Source organism: Lepidochelys olivacea (assembly GCF_965140295.1).
Source record: "Lepidochelys olivacea isolate rLepOli2 genome assembly, chromosome: 8".
Taxonomy (NCBI): Eukaryota; Metazoa; Chordata; order Testudines; family Cheloniidae; genus Lepidochelys; species Lepidochelys olivacea.
The window spans coordinates 100873386-100896752 of record NC_140418.1 but is presented as its reverse complement, the minus strand read 5'-3'; the positions used below and the strand labels follow the sequence as shown (position 1 = coordinate 100896752).

At 41.8% G+C, this 23367-nt stretch overlaps 1 protein-coding gene across 4 annotated transcripts in view; it reads right to left on the bottom strand.

Moving 5' to 3' along the window:
- Positions 1-5303: 5303 nt before the first annotated feature.
- Positions 5304-23367, bottom strand: part of SPATA6 (spermatogenesis associated 6) — a gene marked incomplete at its 5' end in the record, with an annotated part of 54815 nt that continues 36751 nt past the window's right edge. For 2 of the 4 annotated variants that reach the window (XM_084638071.1, XM_084638070.1), the window contains 3 exons: positions 5305-6119; positions 10124-10212; positions 17359-17458. In XM_084638071.1, the coding sequence (XP_084494197.1) occupies positions 5840-6119; positions 10124-10212; positions 17359-17458 (469 nt within the window). In that variant the 3' untranslated portion in view covers positions 5305-5839. Of the gene's footprint in view, positions 6120-10123; positions 10213-17358; positions 17459-23367 lie in introns of all 4 variants that reach the window. The other 2 variants (XM_084638068.1, XM_084638069.1) reach the window with 2 other exon arrangements.

Below are 23367 nucleotides of genomic sequence, written 5' to 3'. Positions count from 1 at the left end.
CCCATTATTTCTCGATTTGAGTAGGCAGTTTTCCTTTAGGAGGTAAAATGGTGGTGGTGGAATTATGCCATCCTGCTGTCACTAACACACCACTTTGTGGATGGCAAAAGATAAGGACTGAGCAAGAAAATGCTATTTAAAGCTCAGCTCAGGAACCTAGAAATTTGCCTTTGGTAGAAGGGATTTAAATTGTATTAGAAGGCAAGGTGCACTAAACAATCACAGTTTATTACTCTGTTGGTTCACTGCCTGAGTCTATACTTATCGCACACGGCAGTAGCGGAGGAGAATCAGTCTTCTCTGCACTTGAGCTAGAGGTGTATTAATAGAAGGTTAGCCAAGCACACAAGCAGGAGAGGGGGGCCTCTTTAACTTGTGTTAAAAGCGGCTTGCAGATTTCAAATGGATAGAGCTGTGTACCTTGACTCTTAAATCCCATTTCATATACAAGTTTCCCCCAACAACAGAAATGGATTCCAAGACAGGGTTTGGAAAAAAACCCTTAGCTATACCCTGGTGTACATAATACAAGCACAATCCTGCCATCACAGAGGTGGTTAGCTGATACTGATGATACTAGCTGATTCTAAGAGGCAAAACATCTACACACGTGATAGGAGTAGGACCAAAGGGTAGCCATTCAATTTATTGCACAAGTGATGTTATATAGCAAAACTTCAAAGGGAGAATATTCCTATCCAGCAAAATTCAGATATGAACGCTTCTTTTCCTCTCCAATTCTTCCTAAAGGAAGCCCAGACTAAGCCTGTAGGTTCCCCCAAAATTTAAAGAACCAGGATTGCCACCTTTCAATTAGGCTAAAATGGAACTTAAATTACAGCCTCATCTTTCCCACCAAACTCCTGCCCCTTTAGCCCACCCTTTCTTTCCATCCTCCAACTCATGGTGGATCTCTCTCCCCTGTCTTCCCCATCCCTCGATTTTCTGGCTGCGCATGTGGGGCTGGGGTCTCCAGTCTCACATGCAAGGAGATGGCACCTCTGTATGTTCAACACCTCCCACGCATTGAACTAATGGGGCTGAAATTAGTAACTAATTGGCTGAACCATCAGAGATGGGTGGCAGCGAGTAGCACTCCTATACCACGGAGAAAGAATGGGCCAAAGTGCAAAACAAAGAACAGTAGGTGATATCCAAAATATTCTTAGTCCATACACCACAATTACACCTGTCCTGCTGAGACTATGAAGGATGCTTGCGGCTGCTAAAACTTTTTAGACAACCGGAAGCAGTCAAGGTGAGGCACACAGAGTGTGTGCATACACAGTACACACTTCATATCCTGCAGGTCTAGCATGCCTAGGGTATACACCAGCGTTGCTCTGGTTACATGAACAATAGTAATGTACATGCATGCTTACAGTTTGCACTCAGCTATGACATCGGGGGTCAGGCCAGGAGGGAGTCCTGAACAAAGAGGGGTTGACTGCATGGGCAGGAAGACAGGACTCATGGCTGAGTGCTCATTCACACTCAGGAAATCATTTCAACCTCCACTTGCAATGTAGATGTCGGTTGGGTAACTCTAGGTCACGTGCTGGCAGAGAACCAATCAAATCCTGCCTTGGCTTTTCGTGATGCATAAGTGGTCTTCATAGTTTCTTCCTGCCATCTTTTCATTGGCCAATTTTATCGATTAAGAAACTACTGTAGTACAGACCAATAAGGACTGGAGCCAAAGAAAAGCAGCCCAGTTTAATGGATCCAGAAACTTGCACATTCTAAACCCTGCTGTGCCGGTGAGCCCCTGACTTTGGATAAGTCTGTGCTGTACATTTCCATCTCTAAAAAGAGACTTAATAATGCTTCTCTACATTATAGGAGGCTGTGAGAATTAAATAACTGGTTAATCTTTGTTTTGCAGTTTGAAAAGCTAAAGCACTGCAAGGGCCAAGTATGATCAAGGCCAGGAACGTGGAGCTGTTAATCCAGTGACTGGCTTAGGTGTTACCGGGAGCAGAAATGTCTGTATTCAGTACACTTCCTCCAAAAGCCCCCTTTCCTAAAGCTGCAATGCACAGCCTTTCAATGTGCTCTCCACCTGACTTACTCGTTCACCGGCTGCTTCCTTAAATCAATTAGGTTATCTTAGTAAGAAAGCCCAGATAGGAGTAGGCCAACATTTACTCTATCCCTGTATGTTGGCAGGTTATAGTCCTAGATTTCTGCCATCTGTACAGCTAGTTTTATCCTTTGTCCAAAAGCAAGATATAAAAGATGGCACTAGTGTAACTGAATCTGTCCCAGCTACCTGCTTCTGTAGCGAATGCACCAGGATACATATTTCCTTTTGAAATGGGAGAAAAGAGCAGGAGATGGACATGCCTGCCCTTTTAAATCACTCAGATGGGCAGCTTGCCCTGGTCTGTTAATGTGAGAGCTGTTCAATGTGAGGCTGAAAAGGTTCCCTCTCCTGGGAAAGCATCTAACTACTGCCGAACATTTGGTGGCCTTTAATGAAAAGATGCAATTTCTGCCAATACATCCCCAGCAGGATAGTAAGGACAGGCTCCAAATTTGGTGGGATTGTGATGCAGGGACTTCATAATGCATGCATGGAGCATCTGGCTCTCGCCGACGAGCTCTGAAAGTGATCCTGGAAACTTTTAGACATTGTTACATTGGGATGCATGAAGAAGAGATGTTTTCTTACAATATAGAGATAGGTTTCAGAGTAACAGCCGTGTTAGTCTGTATTTGCAAAAAGAACAGGAGTACTTGTGGCACCTTAGAGACTAACCAATTTATTTGAGCATAAGCTTTCGTGAGCTACAGCTCACTTCATCGGATGCATACTGTGGAAACTGCAGAAGACATTATATACACAGAGACCATAAAACAATACCTCCTCCCACCCCACTCTCCTGCTGGTAATAGCTTATCTAAAGTGATCACTCTCCTTACAATGTCTATGATAATCAAGTTGGGCCATTTCCAGCACAAATCCAGGTTTTCTCACCCTCCACTCCCCCACACACAAACTCACTCTGCTGCTGGTAATAGCTCATCCAAACTGACCCCTCTCCTTACAATGTGTATGATAATCAAGGTGGGCCATTTCCAGCATAAATCCAAGTTTAACCAGAACGTCGGGGGGGGGGGGGTAGGAAAAAACAAGGGGAAATAGGCTACCTTGCATAATGACTTAGCCACTCCCAGTCTCTATTTAAGCCTAAATTAATAGTATCCAATTTGCAAATGAATTCCAATTCAGCAGTTTCTCGCTGGAGTCTGGATTTGAAGTTTTTTTTATTGTAAGATAGCGACCTTCATGTCTGTGATTGCGTGACCAGAGAGATTGAAGTGTTCTCCGACTGGTTTATGAATGTTATAATTCTTGACATCTGATTTGTGTCCATTTATTCTTTTAGGTAGAGACTGTCCAGTTTGACCAATGTACATGGCAGAGGGGCATTGCTGGCACATGATGGCATATATCACATTGGTGGATGTGCAGGTGAACGAGCCTCTGATAGTGTGGCTGATGTTATTAGGCCCTATGATGGTGTCCCCTGTATAGATAAGTGGGCACAGTTGGCAACGGGCTTTGTTGCAAGGATAGGTTCCTGGGTTAGTGGTTCTGTTGTGTGGTATGTGGTTGTTGGTGAGTATTTGCTTCAGGTTGGGGGGCTGTCTGTAGGCAAGGACTGGCCTGACTCCCAAGATTTGTGAGAGTGTTGGGTCATCCTTCAGGATAGGTTGTAGATCCTTAATAATGCGTTGGAGGGGTTTTAGTTGGGGGCTGAAGGTGACGGCTAGTGGCGTTCTGTTATTTTCTTTGTTAGGCCTGTCCTGCAGTAGGTGACTTCTGGGAACTCTTCTGGCTCTATCAATCTGTTTCTTCACTTCCGCAGGTGGGTACTGTAGTTGTAAGAATGCTTGATAGAGATCTTGTAGGTGTTTGTCTCTGTCTGAGGGGTTGGAGCAAATGCGGTTGTATCACAGAGCTTGGCTGTAGACGATGGATCGTGTGGTGTGGTCAGGGTGAAAGCTGGAGGCATGTAGGTAGGAATGGTGGTCAGTAGGTTTCCGGTATAGGGTGGTGTTTATGTGACCATTGTTTATGAGCACTGTAGTGTCCAGGAAGTGGATCTCTTGTGTGGACTGGTCCAGGCTGAGGTTGATGGTGGGATGGAAATTGTTGAAATCATGGTGGAATTCCTCAAGGGCTTCTTTTCCATGGGTCCAGATGATGAAGATGTCATCAATATAGTGCAAGTAGAGTAGGGGCGTTAGGGGATGAGAGCTGAGGAAGCGTTGTTCTAAATCAGCCATAAAAATGTTGGCATACTTTGGGGCCATGAGGGTACCCATAGCAGTGCCGCTGATCTGAAGGTATACATTGTCCCCAAATGTAAAATAGTTATGGGTAAGGACAAAGTCACGAAGTTCAGCCACCAGGTTAGCCGTGACATTATCAGGGACAGTGTTCTTGATGGCTTGTAGTCCATCTTTGTGTGGCATATTGGTGTAGAGGGCTTCTACATAGTGGCCAGGATGGTGTTATCAGGAAGATCACCAATTGATTGTAGTTTCCTCAGGAAGTCGGTGGTGTCTCGAAGGTAGCTGGGAGTGCTGGTAGCGTAGGGCCTGAGGAGGGAGTCTACATAGCCAGACAATCCTGCTGTCAGGGTGCCAATGCCTGAGATGATGGGGCGCCCAGGATTTCCAGGTTTATGGATCTTGGGTAGTAGATAGAATATCCCAGGTCAGGGTTCCAGGGGTGTGTCTGTGCGGATTTGATCTTGTGCTTTTTCAGGAAGTTTCTTGAGCAAATGCTGTAGTTTCTTTTGGTAACTCTCAGTGGGATCAGAGGGTAATGGCTTGTAGAAAGTGGTGGTAGCCTATTTCCCCTTGTTTTTTCCTACCCCCCCTCCCCGACGTTCTGGTTAAACTTGGATTTATGCTGGAAATGGCCCACCTTGATTATCATACACATTGTAAGGAGAGGGGTCACTTTGGATGGGCTATTACCAGCAGGAGAGTGAGTTTGTGTGTGGGGGGGGGGCGGAGGGTGAGAAAACCTGGATTTGTGCTGGAAATGGCCCAACTTGATCATCATACACATTTTAAGGAGAGTGATCACTTTAGATAAGCTATTACTAGCAGGAGAGTGGGGTGGGAGGAGGTATTGTTTCATGGTCTCTGTGTATATAATGTCTTCTGCAGTTTCCACGGTATGCATCCGATGAAGTAAGCTGTAGCTCACGAAAGCTTATGCTCAAATAAATTGGTTAGTCTCTAAGGTGCCACAAGTACTCCTTTTCTTTTTGCAATATAGAGATAGTTATTTTCAGAAGAGCTTGACATTAATAGAAAGTTCATGGCTGAAAGTGCTGGGAAATACTTTCAACACAGCTACAGGGTTATTCTCAGAATTTTTCCCTTCTCCATTTCCAGACCTGGAATGAGCAGACATTATCCTTCTAAAAAAATCCCTCTAAACAGATAGTATTGTACTATGATCATCTCACTAGCTCTTTAAACACCGGGGCAGGTGTCGCTTTCAACCACTTAAATTAAATTGCTAATAACTGAAATAGAGTTGGCTACAATCAAAGCCTGCACTGATGACTGATAGGAACATCCAGCTTACTCAGCACCTGCTTCAGAACTGAAACAGACGACGAGGGGGTGGGTGAAAGAGCACCATCCTAGCTTCTTAAGGGAACAATGCGCCTGCTTACCTTCAATTGTTTCGGATTTTCTTTTTATTTTAACATTTTGCTTTTGGGGTCCCAGCCTCAAAGCCCCACTAGCCCATAAGAGTTCGTCCCAGTGAAGAGTACATGTTAAAAAATAAGAGTACAAATATTTGTTACACAAAAATATTTCTCATTAAAAATAGTAACCTTGTGCACTGTACATTTCTGGTTGTATTGCTATCAGGAGTGTATTTTTCTTTTTGAAATGGTGCCAGAAGCTTTTTTGTACATGTTTCTGTATATTTTCTCCAGGCTGTCTTCAAAGATAGCTCTGTGGGGTTTTCCTTTATACGCAGCTGCACGGTTGGACCAATATTCACCATTATCCAAGTGAACGGTGGTGTTCTGCTGAACTGATGAACTGTTAACATAAGCAAAGCCAAAATGATCAATCTGAGGGGAAGAGGAAACACGAGTCTGTAAATGCAATGTGAACCCAGATACAGTGCTGAGCAACAGTGACATTTTACAAGTAGAAATATAATTATACCCCAATTATTCTAAGAAACAGAAGCCCATGTTACTGAAATACAGAAGTCTTCGTTCATGTAACCAAGTACCCTTTATAAATACCTCCGAAATAGAGGCAGAATTTGTTTTGGAACAGAATGTGGTTGCTTTACTGTATTTTGATTGGCAGTATGACTAGGCATTGAGCCTTGTATGCAGCAGCTACATAGGATTTGTGTCCTTTGAAGGTCAAAATGTAACCATGAGCAGCTATTTCAATATGAAGACAATCTACTCAAGGTAAATTAAATGACTGCAGTTGCAGCTATAATGTGTTCTGTCCTCACCATCTCAGGTTAAAAATATATTTTACCAAATACATTATGATATAATGGCAATGGAATGTTACTTGTTTCTTCCCATTATTGTCAGTGTTTTAATATTTGTAAGAAAAGATTTTCATATACCAGTAGCTTCCATAATTCATTTTCCTAGAACCATCGAGTAGAATTTATCCTCTGAAAGTCTTCATTACCAAGCACTGACAAATTTTAATGCATTCATATATCTAAGCTCCATGGATTGTTTGCTTTCTGTTAGAAGCTTTGAAATAAATGGTTGCATTATAATAAAACCAGCCAGTCAGATTTTATGTTATTATATTTGAAATTAGATCATCAAAAATTAAAAAGGTAAAAATCATCAAAAATTAAAAAGGTAAAAATCAGTTCTGGGGTAAAGTTTCCAAACACACCTAAATGACTTGGTGTTTTTGAAATGTTTACCCCCTTCTCTAAAGGTTCAGATCACAACCCTACTGTCTACGTGAAGTTTACTGGTGTCCATTTTTGTCTAGAAAATAGAAGTAAGATTTGATTTTACAGGTAAATTTCAAAATTGTGTTGCTTATGAATATGTTGATCAAGTCAAGTCACACCACTCCAGCAGGGTGACAGAATTTCCAGGTCTTAATATTCTGTCTTGAAGTTAATATGTATTAAACAAGGGGATAAATGAGTTAACCAACATATGTGAAATTATTCATGAGTGTATTTTTAGCTAGCTACAGCATCTTGTAATGAGATTTCCACTGAAAGGTGCACTTAAAACAACGGGAATTGGGTGGGGAAGGATAGAGATTTAGGGCCAGATCTCTAAACCCTGGCCTCCCTTATAGCACATGATAAACAGAAGGTATAATCTTCCACTTACAATTACATGCTGGGGCACAAACAATGTAATTTGGAAGTCAGTCTACATGCTATATAAACAGGGAGTTGGGTAAAAATGGCATCACCTGTGCCCACAATTGTGGACACAAGGCTGAAAATGCATAAAGGCCATCTTGACATTTAACCCCCTCGCCAAAAACAGGCCCTGGCATTTTAAATCAATTGACTATTTGCAGTAAATTAAACATAGCTTTCCTTACCAGCCAGGTAGAACTGCACTTTACAACTTTGACACATAAGAAACCAACACACAGGGAATGTCAAATCAGCAAGAGATCCTCATAGTCCCACATTGAATTTGGGCAGTTCTGTAGAATTGGAGGCCTCCAGGAATTGGGGCTAGGTCAAGATACCAGATTAGTATTTTCTTTTGCACAGCCCATGCTACTACCTGTCCTCCAGAAGAGAAGCCACAGACCTCAGTCCAGCAAATAAATATCCTACTAGGACAATGCATCCTCCTTCATATATACAACTCAACGAACAGTTCTACTTTCTTATTTAGACAAAGTGCTTCCTAGAGTCTGTATTTTCACTTTCTTCTACTAAAACGTAATTTGGGCCAGAAAAACTAAAGTTCCTCATGTGCTTCCATTCAAAAACCATCACAGTGGCAAACATGGCTGACTCATCAAGAATGAGAGTAAAGTCAGCAAATTCCATATCAAGGTCATGACAAAGCCTTAAAGCTTAAGGGCTCTCTATTTTTGGTGTATTTCCATTAGTCACTGCTTGCTCATGAGATATGCAGCATTGGTATGGACAAAGACAGCCATGTTACAGAAAAGCCAGTCTCTTGTCTTAACTGGAAACCATCCTGACCATCTGAGCGAAGTGATCTGGGAATTACACACACAAATCATTAACAGCAGGATTTCTGCACACAACTGCCCACTCTGAAATACCTATCATGTGCTTTTATTCCCTCATACATCTCCTTTAGGAGTCCCAGAAGTTCTTTTCAGAGTGAGTCATACACTAAATATTTCACACAAGATGGACCTTTTCCATACTCCCAGTGGTTTTCAATCATCTACTTTACTGCAAACATTTGGTCGGCAGTACCATGTCCTCCTCTGAACTTTGTCTCTGTCCTTGTATCCTGTTGACAAAAACTGTGCAAACCCTGAGCTGTCAGATTATCCTTGAGTTCTTATGTCTCTTTGCCTTCTGTGGAGTGGAATTAGTGTTGCCAGTGTCTAACTCCAAGATGCAGTACTTTCCCAACTTGAGTGCCCCATTTCATATCCCGTCATTTCTTAATACTGTAGTACTGGGATTTGTTGTTTTTTTTTTTCCCCCAAGGCTTGACGTTTCAACATCAAAGTCCCAAAGCTGTCTCAATATAGAGACGCGTGTACATAGACATACAGATACTTTGTTTGCTTCAACTGGCAGGGTAAGGGATCATAAGGGATACACTTATGATAAAGCGGTGGCAGTAAGTATAGAAGTGTTACCAACAACTTACCTAGTAATTGCTTTAAAACTTGATAAAGAGAAAAGTAAGTGCTCTTTGACAGAAGAGAGAATGATTGTTATCGTAACCCTTAGTTACACCCTAACTGCAGAAATTAAAATGTAGGGTTTTTTAAACGATGCTAATAGCAAACCACTAAAAGTTACACATTCACTACACTGCACAGTATGAATGTTCTTCCTGTCTGCATATACAATGATGACTTGGCAATCATTGTGAAAGTTTGCATCACATTTAAGTGTCAAAACATAGCTATTTTAGGTCAAATCCACCTAGATTTAGCACTGCAATTCTGGAGGGCTTTTTTAAAAACAAAAAGCAAAGGTACATAGACCTAATAATGTTTTAGATGTATATAGTGCCTTTCATCTTCAGAAATCCCGACGTGTTTCACAAACTACCACCAACGGACCTTTTCTCAAGCCCTCCTCCCAGCCCCACCCCGAGTTTCAAGCATCTCTAGGGTACAGGATGGCACTGAACCAATGCACTATGATTAAGAACGCTGGAGCAAGTATCTCTTCAGATGAAGAGTGCCCGAAGATACTAGGCCTATATAAATCAGACAGGACTTCAGTGTTTGAAGTCTCATCTGAAATACATACACTAAACTGTCTAGTACTATGTTTAGTCCACCCTATCACAGATGAAGCATAGAGTACAACACTTGATCTTAAATTTAAAAATAAAAATCCTCTCTCAGTTACATGCCTGGGAAAAGCTGTCTAGCTACTAAGCATCAATTTTCACATTTTTGTAATTTAAAAGATAACGAAATACTTTTTAAAAATAGAAAATTTGCTCTCTGGCTGAGATGATAAAATCCAAATTCATCAGATGCATCCGATGAAGTGAGCTGTAGCTCACGAAAGCTTATGCTCAAATAAATTGGTTAGTCTCTAAGGTGCCACAAGTCCTCCTTTTCTTTTTGCGAATACAGACTAACACGGCTGCTACTCTGAATCCTGAAAATAGGGATTAATGAAGGTTACACTGACACAGTGTCAGTCAGAGCAGCATGGAAGACACAATGATAATTAAGTGTATTTTTGCTTTTAAGTAAAAAAAAATCTTAGTAAGCCTAACTCAGAGAACCATCTGGCCATTTTACAGCATAATTTAAAATAGAAAATGAATTCTTTAAGTATCCATTTTGCAGCTAGATGTTAGCCATGTGGTGTACATGTTGTTTCTATACCAATTACCAGATAGGACCACATAACCAAACTTCATACCTGCTCTGTAGTTCACTGCCACATAATGAGTCTTTACATGAAACTTCTCTGGTCTTACTTGAGTCTCCTTTCGATGAGTTACTCTCATCCTAAAAAACAGAAATCAAATTCTCATTAGCCCGGGTTCTGATTACAATAGTTTCATTTAAAAATAGTTTCCTTCCATTTAGTAAATGACTATTAAACTGCTTACATTTCTTGAGGGAGAGAAAGGAAAAGGTGTAATGAACCAAATCCTACTTATGATCAGTTTTAATTAAAATCACTGGAACTCAGCTAATAATTTTCAGGTAATAAAGTGGAAAGAATTTCTGGGATCTGTCCATCCAAGGGCCTGAGCAGACGATGGCAGTCACTCATGCCTACTATACACACACAGGGTTGAGTGCTAGGACGCATGCTGGTAGCAGCACTGCATTTGTATCTTGCATAAGGGGAAAATGGAATCATAAAGATTCATTAGCTCATTATAATAGGTCACTGTCAGACAGGTAATGCATTTTAAACAGTTAGTGGCATTCTAGAGGACAAAAAATGTTCATTCCAGGGAGAATCATAGAATATCAGGGTTGGAAAGGACTTCAGGAGGTCATCTAGTCCAACCCCCTGCTTAAAGCAGGACCTAATCCCCAACTAAATCAGGTATGTGGGGCTGAGAAGGGTATGTACTTAGTTTACCAGACTTTAAGGTAACTATGATATATTTACTGACTCTGCAGAGATAGTCTTAAAAACTACTTAGGATTCTTCATCGTCTGAGTGCTTAACAAACATTAAAGAATTGGTCCCCTGTGCGAAAGGTAAGTAGCATATTACCCACTGAAAGTCAGTAGAACAACCAAGACTAGAAGGTAGGAATCCCTTTGCGATGGGTTCCCCCCCGCCAGGGTGCCACTTGAAACTGGAGTACCACTGGCCCGTCTGACCCACCAGTCTGGGTTTCCTCTCCGCTGTATTGTTGTGCAGCCTGCCAAGCCCTTCCTCAGGCGTCAGACTCAACTTTACCAGCATACTTACAGGTAGGGACACACCCAGCTGCAGCTTCACATAGATGCTGAGATCAGCTCTGCATGGGAAAGCTCAGCGAAGGAATTGACCAGTACTCATGTGCACACCCCCCTCCAGCAGGTAAACCCAAAATTATACCGTCTTGCACTGCACAGAGATTTGTATAGCATAAGCTCACAAAATTCACCCCCTCCCTCAATATGGAGAGGAATATACACAGCTTTCTGCCCCACAGTTATGTTTTCCACACACTGGTCTTAGACAAAACAAAACAAGTTTATTAACTACAAAAGATAGATTGTAAGTGATTATAAGGGAAAGCAAACGGATCAAAGCAGATTACCTAGTAAACAAAACAAACACACAATCTAAGTTTAATTTATTAAAGAAATTGGAGATGTGTAGCAAATTCTCACCCTAAATGTTGTTTTAGGCAAATTGCAGAGAATCTTGAAGGCAAGCTGCACTTGATTTGCAGCTTAAAATTCCAGCTATTCCTTTCTCAGGCTAGATAACCCTTTAGCCTGGGTTCAGCCCTTCTCCCCCAGCTCAGTCTTTTTGTTTCTTAGGTGTTCTTACAGCAGTCATCTTGGGCAGGGAGCCAGCGAAGAACCAACCACGATGATGTCACTCCCCTGCCTTAAATAGTTTTACATATGGTGGGAACCCTTTGTGTCCCAGTTTGATTCCCGTGCCCCGGTCAGCGGAAAAACACTAGTATTATCATGGAGTCCAATATCAGGTGACTGGGTCACATGTCCCTGTAGGGCCACCGCAACCATGACTCAGAGGCTGTTTGCAGCATCCTCAGCAAGGCTCCCCTGGCGGGAGATTAGCATCTTCTAAAACCTATTGCTCCCCCTAATGGCCCTTCCCAACCAGACATCTAGACTGATTGCATTCTGCCTAATGGGCATTCTCCAGGTGTAAACACATTTGTAATAGATGCATAGACAATATTCCTAACTTCAGAAACAAAAATGTATACAGATAGGATAATCTTATTCAGTAAATCATAACCTTTTCAATGATACATCACATAATCTATCTTGTATAAAATACATCATTGTTATGCCATAATCATATCATAACAATATCTCTATGAAGAATATGGGGGTGTAGTGTCACACCCTTCCCTTACTTACCCACACTTACTGTGCAGATATAGAATAAAGGACTATACAGAGTTGAAGCTAAAGGATGTTTTCAGCAGAAGCCAACTGTTGCAAGGATTAGTGAACAAATTACTTTTCACATATGCCGTTAATATAATCAAACTGGTTGAGAACACAAAACTGGGAAACAGGACAGTGAATATAAGGAAAAAAAGAAATAAAATGGAGAGCAAACTGAATGGCCTAGGACAGTGGAAAGGCTAACGCTATTTATCATAGAGAAATAGAAGGTAATGAGGGTGCATGTGTAAACAGGAAATCTGACTCTGCCCTCAGCAGTCACACACTACAAAGCACCAAGCAGAAGGAATCAGCTGCAGTGATAAACCCGGAAATGTTTGCCAGAAGCAAATTAAATTTTGGAAGGCATAAGAAGATGCATCAAATGTAAACAGGAAGATGCTGTCCATAGAGCTGTCTGAATAACAGAGTTTTTGGTTTGCTAGCAGGTCCAAAAAACAAAAATAAATCAAATAAATATTCATAGGAGCAGGGACTGAAGTCCAGGTCAGCGCCATAACCACTAGGATTATAGTATAGAGTTGTTCTCACTTTCTCTGGCCCAGTGGATATACTATGTGGAACAGCTTCAACCGGAGATGATGGCGAGCGCCACCCAGAATACTTGATAGCCTGGTGATTAGGACTTTCACCTGGGAGGCGGGAGACCTGAGTCCTTGTTCCAGAGTGGGGGATTTGAACCAGAGTCTCCCTAGGTGGGTGCTCTAACCACTGAGCTACTCCGCATAAGTGGGGCACTGCCATCACCTTCGCTTCCATTTTGTGAATGATACCTACATCTCCTGGTGAAGCCAGCCCAAAAAAATCAAAATATTTCATTTAAATTAAGGCAAAATAGTTCATTTCAACATTTCCTGTTTTTTTCTTGTTCTGAACCTGAAACCATTTGCCAAAATCAACAAATCCACAAAACATTTTGGTCAACCCAAATCTGCATTTTTTGGTGAAAGAGTTTCAGATGAAATATTTTGCCCAGTTCTAGTTTTCCACACATTATAATTGGAGCAGTAGTGGCCCCCTTTGGAATAGTCTCCAGAGTTTTGGTCACAGTATTTTCAGAAGGCACTACAGATATAAAAACTAGCAAAACCCAGTTGGCTGATGTTGCACTTGATCTCAAGGTCTGTGGTTATTTGTAAAGGTTAGAGACATTAGGCCCATGCTCTCTGGAATAACAGGAATTAGAGACTCTTCCGTAAGTATAACAAATTTGGACAGGAGTGGAGACCTGAGCCAAGACCTCTGTTTCCTGTATGCTAATTTGTTTGCTGTATTATTACCTTGTCCTCCCCTCCTCATCTGCCTCACCTACCTGTTGCCTCCTATCACAACCTAGATTTTGAGCTCTCTAGGACAAGAAGTGTCTTTCTACCAGATGTTATACAGCACCCTGAATTATGGGACCCTGATCCTCGACTGGTGGTTCAGAGGATAGTGCAACACAAATTAATGATTATTAATTAATCATTATCCCATTATCCCAAGCCCCGCAGGCACAGGCCAGGTAGCAGTGGAGCATACCCAGAGAGGCTGCATGGAACTTGGAGTGTGAAGTGGGGGAGCATGAAAGGAGACATGAAATTTAAGAGTGGGCAAAAGAGACACGGGAGAGTTAAACAGGAAGTATGGCAGAACATAGTGAGGAGGCTGGGTTAGGGGTGTAGATGAGGGAAAGTATAAAAGCAGAGTGGAGCTATTGGAGAGCTCTGACAACATGTGGATCTTAGCAGATATATTTTGGATGCACTAAAATGGGAAGAAGAGAAGAGGAGAAGGCCAATGAGGAAGAGGTTACAGTAGCCTAGGAAGGAAATTACTAGAGCATGGATTATCACCTTGGCAGCGGGTGTGAAAAGAAGAGATTAATTTTGAAAGAGTTGTGAAAAAAGGAAATGACAAGTTTGGGCAATGGCTTGGACAGGACGGAAGAATCAAAGACTAATCAGAAATGACCCTAGGCATGAGAGCCTGTAATACAGGAAAAATGGTGATGGTATGAACCAATTCAGGAAAAAGCAGAGATAAATGGGGGTAGGGGAATAGCCAAGCCTGGGTTCACTATCGTGAATCTGAGGTAGCAGCAAGATGTAGAATTGGAAGTAACAACAAGAAGCAGAGAAGTAGATTTATGGGTAACTACTACTGTAAAGATAGTTATGGATGAGATGACCCAGAGAGAGTGGGAGGACAGAGTCAAGAATGGAGTCCCAGGAACTCTGACAGAGAGGGAGAGAAGGAGAAGATAAAAAAAAGTACTATAGAGCTAGTTAAAAAGGAAGGAGAAAAACCAAGACACAGTACATTGAATTGGAAGACTGGGGACAAGGAGGCGTTATCAGTCCTTTCAAATGTGAAGAGAGAGAGCTCAAGCCATTAGATCCTGCCAAGATATTGTCATATGGGTTTCTTTAGTAAGAGCAGTTTTGCCACTTGACTCTACAGAAAGCTAATCTACAAGGTGTCAAAGAGAGAGTTGGTAGGAAGGAATTGCCCATATGATCAAGAGGGGAGGGAAAGTATGATACAGTAGCTGGGAATCAGTAAGATTTTCATGATGGGAGAAAAACGAGAATGTTTTAATATTAAGAGAATGTTGAGGATAAAGATGAGACCAAGCCTCCTTCCTTCCTTCATGTCCAGTGACAAAAAACGTGATAGCACCAACATCTCAAATCAACCTTTGACCAAAATGGACTTTCCATACTCCATTAATCTGTCGCAGTGAAACCTGAGTGCAGGCGTAATTGCTATTTGTGCCAGAGAGCTGAAGATGTAGGAGTTTGTATTCATGAAGTTCTCAATAAAGAATGGCTTAAGACACTCAGTGCTGCAGTAAGCTGTTATGGCATATAAAATGTTTTGCTCACCCTCAGCTATGTTGCACGCACAGGTGGAGTGACAAGAGAAGTCTGTGCTTTGGAGATAAGAGATCTTGCGAAGGGAAATTTCTCAACACTATTCACCCCAATACAATGGTAGAGCTTCAAGAGGGGAATTATCAGACTGTAGGCTTGGCTACACTTGCAAGTTAGAGTGCATTAAAGCAGCCCTGGGTGCCCTAACTCATGACCCATCCACACTGGCAAGGCACTTAAGAGTGCCTGGACTCTGCAGCTGGAGCGCTCCTGGTAATCCACCTCCCTGAGAAGCAGAATGCTCGCTGCGTCTTGGCTGAAACGCCCCAGCTTCAGTGTGAATGAGGTGTTGCGCTACTGCTCTGCGATTGGCCTCCAGAAACTTCCCATAATCCCTGGAAGTGGCCACTCTTGTCATTGTTTGGAATCAGCTGTAGGAATGCGGATATGCCCTTTCAAAGCTCCGTTTCTGACAGCCGGCTGCTTATCTGCTCCAGGACAAAGCAACCATTAGTGTGGAATGTTGCTTGAGAGGCAGGGGAAAAGGGGGTCTGCTGCTGTCTGAACTTACAAGACAGCATGCTGACATGCTATCAGCCCCCCCAAAAACCCACTCACTCTCCCCCAACATACAACATACTCCCTGTCACACTCCCCCCTCCCCCCAATTTGAAAAGCACATTGCAGCCACTTGCATGCTGGGATAGCTACCACAATGCACTACCCTCTGTGGCCATTGCACGAGCTGCTAATGTGGCCACACCAGTGCACTTGAATTGGACAGTGTGGACACACTGCAGCGCTTTCCCTACTGCGGTCCCCGAGGGCTGGTTTAACTCATAGAGTTCTACATCTGCAAGTGTAGCCATGCCCTAAATGGAACATCACAAAAGCATTTAACAGACTGTCATACTGTTTAGTATGTCAACAAAGCACAAAGGACAGATTAAGTTCAGCAACTTGAAACTTCAGGAAATAGGTTCAGACTAAAGAGATTTCTGGCTACATAGATTTGATTTTTTTAAGCGCAGTTGTACTCTGAAGAGTGTTATAAAAAAAAAAAGAGACGATCCCTTCTTGTCTTTGGATAGGGTAGCACTGCAAGTCAGGAGACCAGTTTCTATTCCCAGCTGTGCCACTGACCTATTGGGTGACCTTGGCAAGTCACTTCACTGTTCTGCACCTCAGGTTCCCCATCACTAACGCTAGCTCTCTTTTGTAAACCCTTTAAATTCCATGGATGAAAACTCTTAAGTATTATCACTACTGTGTAGATCTGCTCCAATTTGAATTTTACTAGTGTTTTTACTCTCATTACCTCTGACTCGCCGACACAGCTATAGGAGAGTGACTTGGATTCCAGCCTAGCTTACAGATCAGCAGCACTGTTAATTGCATTTCAACTACAGAATTATTGTTGGGGGAGCATGAGCCAGAATGAACACATAGACTTTCAGATTCCAGGTTGAGTTAGGCAGTTATAATAAAACCTTTTTACTTGTAAATTGATTTGACCTAGAGTCACCGAGACATAAAAACGGAATCTCATTATGCCAATTTTACAAAATCATTTTCCAGAGCAGAATGGCTTTTATGGATGGAGAAGCTTAACTTTTAAAAAAATCTTGGCCTGTATTTCTAGGACTCAGACACACTAGGATATGGGTTCACTTATCTGACTACAAATGCCCTTAAAGTTCTCACTGAGAGAAGAATGGAATACGCTGATCTAGGGCATAAACTCCTTACTTACGTACAGAACACGCTCTTCCTCCACCATTCATAGAAGGTCAGGTAATGAAGAAAAAATAACATGCCTCTGAGGATTAAAGATACCTGTACAAAACAGCTGAATACAGTATCCCTGACTGGGTGACATTCAGGTATTTGGGAATTAAGCTCTCTCAATCCACATAACACATTTCTATTAAGTTTATTTTAAATTGGAGCAGGAGAGAGAAATGTAAAGATGAACATAATGTCACTATCCCTTGACACTCTGTGAGGGAGTTACCCACAAGCCCTGTCCATAAAGGCTACATAGTGCCTGCCACACTGTCCATGACTTTCACAGAAAAGAAACCTTTTATTACACAAAATCTGTAGGAAGGACAATTTTTCCCCTTAAATATTTTGTGACAAATTAATGTGTTTAGCTTGAAAACATAAAACTTACAAATGTCAGCCTTTGCCTAGCACTGTGTGTCCTTAAAATATTTTTCACTCGTTTATGGATCTCTTCTCCATTTACTGGTGTAGACCAACCAGTGTTAAACCTATAAGAGAGGGGGGAAAATAGAAGAAATATTCTTAGTTTAAAGAGGGCCGACACTTTTTGCTGTGAAGCTTTTTAAATTAAGAAACACAAATTATTACTTTCTATTTGGAATGTATAGAAAGTTAAAGTTCAATCCTCTCTTTCTCCTCTGGGATAGAGCTAAAGCAGTGATCCTCGGACCTCAGTGGTGTTCACGAGCTAAATTAGCAACCGGCATTACCCAAAAGAGCCATAGTAGTGTGAATTCATTGTTTAATTTACTATATATTCATATTTAAGCAGTACAACAGGCAGGGCCATCTCGATCATTTTTGCCGCCCCAAACAGTGAAAAAAACTGTTGCCACCAAATTGCCGCCACAGACAGCAGAAGAGAGAAACTCTCGCCGAATTGCCGCCGTGGCCGGCAGAACAGAGAAGCTGCCACCCAATTGCCACTACCGCGGAAACACTGCCGCCCCAAGCACCTGCTTGGAACGCTGCTGCCGGCCCTGACAACAGCGGAAATACTTAGCTTACATACATACATATATATATATAAATTATTTATATTATTATATTATTATATTATATTATTTATATTATATATAAAAATTATCAACTACAATTAGTTAACATAGCAAAAGCATCCTGATGGGTTAATAATTAAATCACACAGTGTTTTCATTTCATGCGCTGCAAAGAGACATATTAAAGAGCCGCTTGCAGCTCCTGAGCCTCAGTCTGAGTATCACTGAGCTAAAAAAACCTTTCAAAGAGGTGCATTGGGAAAATATAGCCACAATTTCAATTATGTGCAAGCATTGTCCATATTTTATATGCATGGATTTGTAACTGTACAGTTTGTGTCATATCTGTACTACTGCTATGGTATAGAAAAGCTAAACAATTATTTCATCCCCAGCAATGAAGTCCCATTTTCTCTTCTTACAAGAAGAATTAGATTCATGAAATTCCCTCCACCAAAATGAAACAGGAGAACAAGCCCCAAACCACTAAAAAATTCCTGAAAGTCACAAAACAGTTTTATGAAACTGCAAGTTCAGTTTCCATCTTACAAGACATAGCAAAGTTCTAAGTCTTAAATTTTTTAAAAGACGCTCATATCAAACAAGAACCTCCATCTGTTCATGCAAAACAAACGGATGGATTTTATTCTTTCATGACATGCACCCTGTTTATTTCATTTTACTTGAAAAAGTCATTTTAAAAAGATTTCAGTTTTACCTTTCCTCATGCATTTAACTTTTCAGAATAGGAGTTAATCTAAAAGAGTTCATGGAGAAAAAAAAGATTTGGGGATCGCCTCTTTTTACATGTTCTTCATTGCTGACCTACACATTTGTGGTCTGTCTGTCTCTCTCTCCCCCTCCCCCCCAACTCTTTACTATGTTAGAATATTATTATTCAGGTTGCGAAGTCCAGCACTCCGAAGTTAGGAGATGCCAGAATTAAGGTTCCCTGTGCAAATTTAATTCAGCCCCCTTACGTCTATGCATTACGATGCAGTCTCATTACATGATCAAGTACTGTTTTTTCCCCACAAGACCTCTGCCTCAATCGGTGCAGTGGATTTCTTCTGAAGATAAAACAGGACTGTGTAGTAAAGGAGGCTGTTGTCTGTATGACCCCTGTCTCATTTGTTGCAGAATTTGGAAGGCATGTAGTGAATGAGGCTGAGGACTGCAGGAAGAGAAAGGATGGTCTTATGGTTAAGGCAGTTGAATGCTGCCTGGAGGATGGGTTTCTATTCCTCCTGCTGCCACAGTGTTCCTTTGTGATGCTGAGGAAGTCACTAACAGCATATGATCATGCAATTAAAGACTATGACTATGCATATGCACAAGGGAGATAAATTAAGGTTGCACAGGGAATTTTAATTCTGGCATTTCATAAATTTTGAGTGTTTGACTTTGCAACCTTAAAAATGTTTTTAACACAGTTTTTCTGTGTGTAATTCCCTCAATTTTTAAAATAGCCAACTGAAAAAATAGGATCTCTACCATGTTGCATCATATTAGCAAGGAAGGAACCTTTAGATCCACCACATAGTCCTCTGCTACTTAAGCTAACGGAGTAACTGATAGCAATAGCAGATTGTCAACCTCAGCGTGGACCAGCAGTAGAGTGGTATGGGACCTTTGCCAGTAGGTTTCACAGATCTCTTCCCACAAGCCCTGTCATGATGCCCAGCCAGTTCCACTTCCCCCTTTCCAGCTCCACATCTGATCTCTGTCTTTGCTCCCCCCACAGTAGCTCCCACTCTTTACTCTCAGGGTCCTCATCCCATCTGTCTCCCCCATACCTCTCCCCCTTTACTTTTCCCAGTATCCGCCCACTGGTTCCTAGCTCCAGTCTGTTTGTCCAGCAAGTCCCAGTTTAAGAAGTCTCTACTGAGCATGTGTGAACTGCAATTTTTCAGTGGTTTACAATTTGGCCAAATACGGGGCGATTTTCATGTGGACAACGCAGAGCCATCCCCCGACAAATTTCAAGTCCCTGCTCAAAAGCATGGAGATGCTAGAGCTGTTTAAAGAAAAGGGCACTCAAATTCTTAAACATGGACAAAATGTACCTTTCACTAGCCTCTTTCTCAGAGCTGAGGGAATCATTCTGGCTGAAATTTTCAAAACCAAGATCTGCCTGAGGCAGACACCCAGCATGGAAAATTTCAGCCCAAATAGTCTGGTAAAGTTATAAGCTACTGAAAATAGGGTCTTATGGGAAATGTTGGGCAACCTTAATAATAGGCAGGGCTACGAGCCCCGTCTATAATAATTATTGATTGTTGGGCACAGTTGCTAGATAAAAGGGAAAAAAGGATGTTTTTTTGCTGACCAGGAGTTTGCGAAGAAGGAACGCTAAACTGATGATGATTAAAGAGGTTTATTAAAAAAAACCAAAGGTATTGTCAGGACAGATGGAGCTTGTCACCCTTGGTAGGCAGCTCACCTAGGAAAAGGGAAACTCCAATTTCAAACCAAAGGTCGCATGTTTGGATGGCTGACCTATAACGCTCATCCAGCAGACATGCTCATGTGAACTGACGTCTATGTCAAGTACCTCAGAGAGCTAAGATGTTCCCTGCAAGCAAGGTACAGCAGCCTTGTTTGACTACTGTAACTGGGAAAAGTCCGCTAAAGTTAAAGAAGCAAGTGAGTAAGCGGACATATGGAAGTTGCAATGTAGAACATTCACTGGAGGAAGTCTGGAACTATGCGAGGTCTTAAAATGAGGCGAAGAGTAAATATGGCACTTATACAAGAGATCATAGGGAAAGTTGCAGAGCCAACTGGTGGAGGATTACAAAATCTATTACTCAGGGAGTTCAACTGCCTGAAATAATGTTGGAAGCTATTCCAAATGAAACTATGCACAGGCATATGAGAGAGATTACCAGAAGGTTGGACCGACTAATGGATGTTAAATTGTGTTGGCAAGATTTCACTATCCATATAATAAGTTGATGTGCACCACAGTTAGGAGAGGATCAAAAGAGAAGTTTTTCAATGAGTTGCTGTGCCTTACGAGAAACATACCATCCAATGAGAAGACATTTATCGGAACAGATCTAAAATGTACGCAGTGGAACTGATAAGGCTGGATATGAAGCAGGTCATAAGGCACTGGAACCAGAAAATTTTGAGGGGGAAGATGGTTCTACAGACTTGTCTGGCATTGGGATTGGTGACTGCACTTGCAGAAGAAGGGAAGCCATCTCATAACTTGTGCCAGTGGAGGACAAGTCCCAAACGGATTTCTTAGACAGATCACAAATAATCAGTTGTAAGGGAATACCCAGAGAGCGCACTGTGGGACAGCACAGACTTCTCCTTATGAACTTCAGAATGCAGAGACCTCAGAAACATCTGAGCCCCTGGGCACCAGCGAGGCTTAAGTGATGGCAACTTAAAGATGGGAATGAGAAAACCTTCAAACAAAGAGTAATGTGTAGACTTCCTGACTACACACAGGGATGGGTGGAGGACAACTGATTCAAATTAAAGTAAACTGTTAGAAATGGCACATGAAGTCCTAGGAATGATTAAACCAACAACAAAAAGGATAAGAAGGGAGACTTGGGTGGTGGGCTCCTCAAGTTAAAGAATCTGTTGGGGGTGAAAAATGGTAACCTTCATAAAAAAAACAGCAGGTCAGTGGCTTGAGGAGAGATAAGATGGCATACATGGAGGCAAAAAAAGCAGCCAAAACAAGTGTTGTGAGGGCTAAAAGTGTGGCCTGTGATGTGCTATATAACTAACGAAGAGGACATGAGGGAGAGAAGACCATCAAAAGACTTGCCAGGGCAAGAGAGAACATGAACAAGTTTGCTTATGCTATAAATGAATATGGAATATTGCAAATAAATGGAGAATTAATCAACAAAGTTTGGAGTGATAACTTTGAAAGAGTGATGAATGAGGAGAACCCAAAGGAGGAATTAAGAACATGTAAGCTGAACTGGGGCCTGATAGATTGCATACAGAAGGAAGAGGCTGCAGAGGCACTTAAGAAAATTAAAAAGGGGAAAGTACTTGGGCCAGATGAAGTACTAGTGGGTGAAATTAAATCACTGGGAATGGAAAGCTTTAAGTATCTTATAAGTTTGTTTAATTATATTCTTAAGAAAGGGAAAATGTTGGATAAATGGCGTGAAAGCATTGTGGTGCCTATTTTTAAACAAGAAAGAGATATTATAATGTGTGCTAATTATCAACCAATTAAGCTGATATCACCTGCTGTGAAAGTATGGAAGAAGATTATTGAAAAGTGTCCGTGTGGAATGGTTGAAATTTGGAAGGATCAGGCTGGATTCATGCCAAGGAGCACAATTGATGCCATACGTGCACTATGAATCCCCATGGAAAAGTTCAGAGAAAAAAGATGGCAATTGAGTATGGTCTTGGCGTACAATTGTGTACCGTAAGAAATAGTTTGGTATAGTGTTCAGAGTAACAGCCGTGTTAGTCTGTCTTTGCAAAAAGAAAAGGAGTACTTGTGGCACCTTCGAGACTAACCAATTTATTTGAGCATGAGCTTTCGTGAGCTACAGCTCACTTCATCAGATGCATACCGTGGAAACTGCAGAAGACATTATATACATACAGAGACCATGAAACATGGTATAGTGTGTAACAGAAGGGTGTTCCAGAAGGATACCCCGTCTTCTCCAGGATTATAGAATCATAGAATATCAGGGTTGGAAGGGACCTCAGGAGGTCATTGAGTCCAACCCCCTGCTCAAATCAGGACCAATCCCCAACTAAATCATCCCAGCCAGGGCTTTGTCAAGCCTGACCTTAAAAACTTCTAAGGAAGGAGATTCCACCAGCTCCCTAGAATACGCATTCCAGTGTTTAACCACCCTCCTAGTGAAAAAGTGTTTCCTAAAGTGTTCCCAACCTAAACCTCCCCCACTGCAACTTGAGACCATTACTCCTCGTTCTGTCATCTGCTACCACTGAGAACAGTCTAGATGCATCCTTTTTGGAACCCCCTTTCAGGTAGTTGAAAGCAGCTATCAAATCCCCCCTCTTCCCCCTATCAAATCTTCCGCAAACTAAACAATCCCAGTTCCCACAGCCTCTCCTCATAACTCATGTGTTCCAGTCCCCTAATAATTTTTGTTGCCCTCCGCTGGACACTTTCCAATTTTTCCACATCCTTCTTGTAGTGTGGGGCCCAAAACTGGACACAGTACTCCAGATGAGGCCTCACCAATGTCAAACAGAGGGGAACGATCACGTCCCTTGATCTGCTGGCAATGCCCCTACTTATACATCCCAAAATGCCATTGGCCTTCTTGGCAACAACGGTACACTGTTGATTCATATCCAGCTTCTCGTTCACTGTAACCCCTAGGTCCTTTTCTGCAGAACTGCTGCCTAGCCATTTGGTCCCTAGTCTG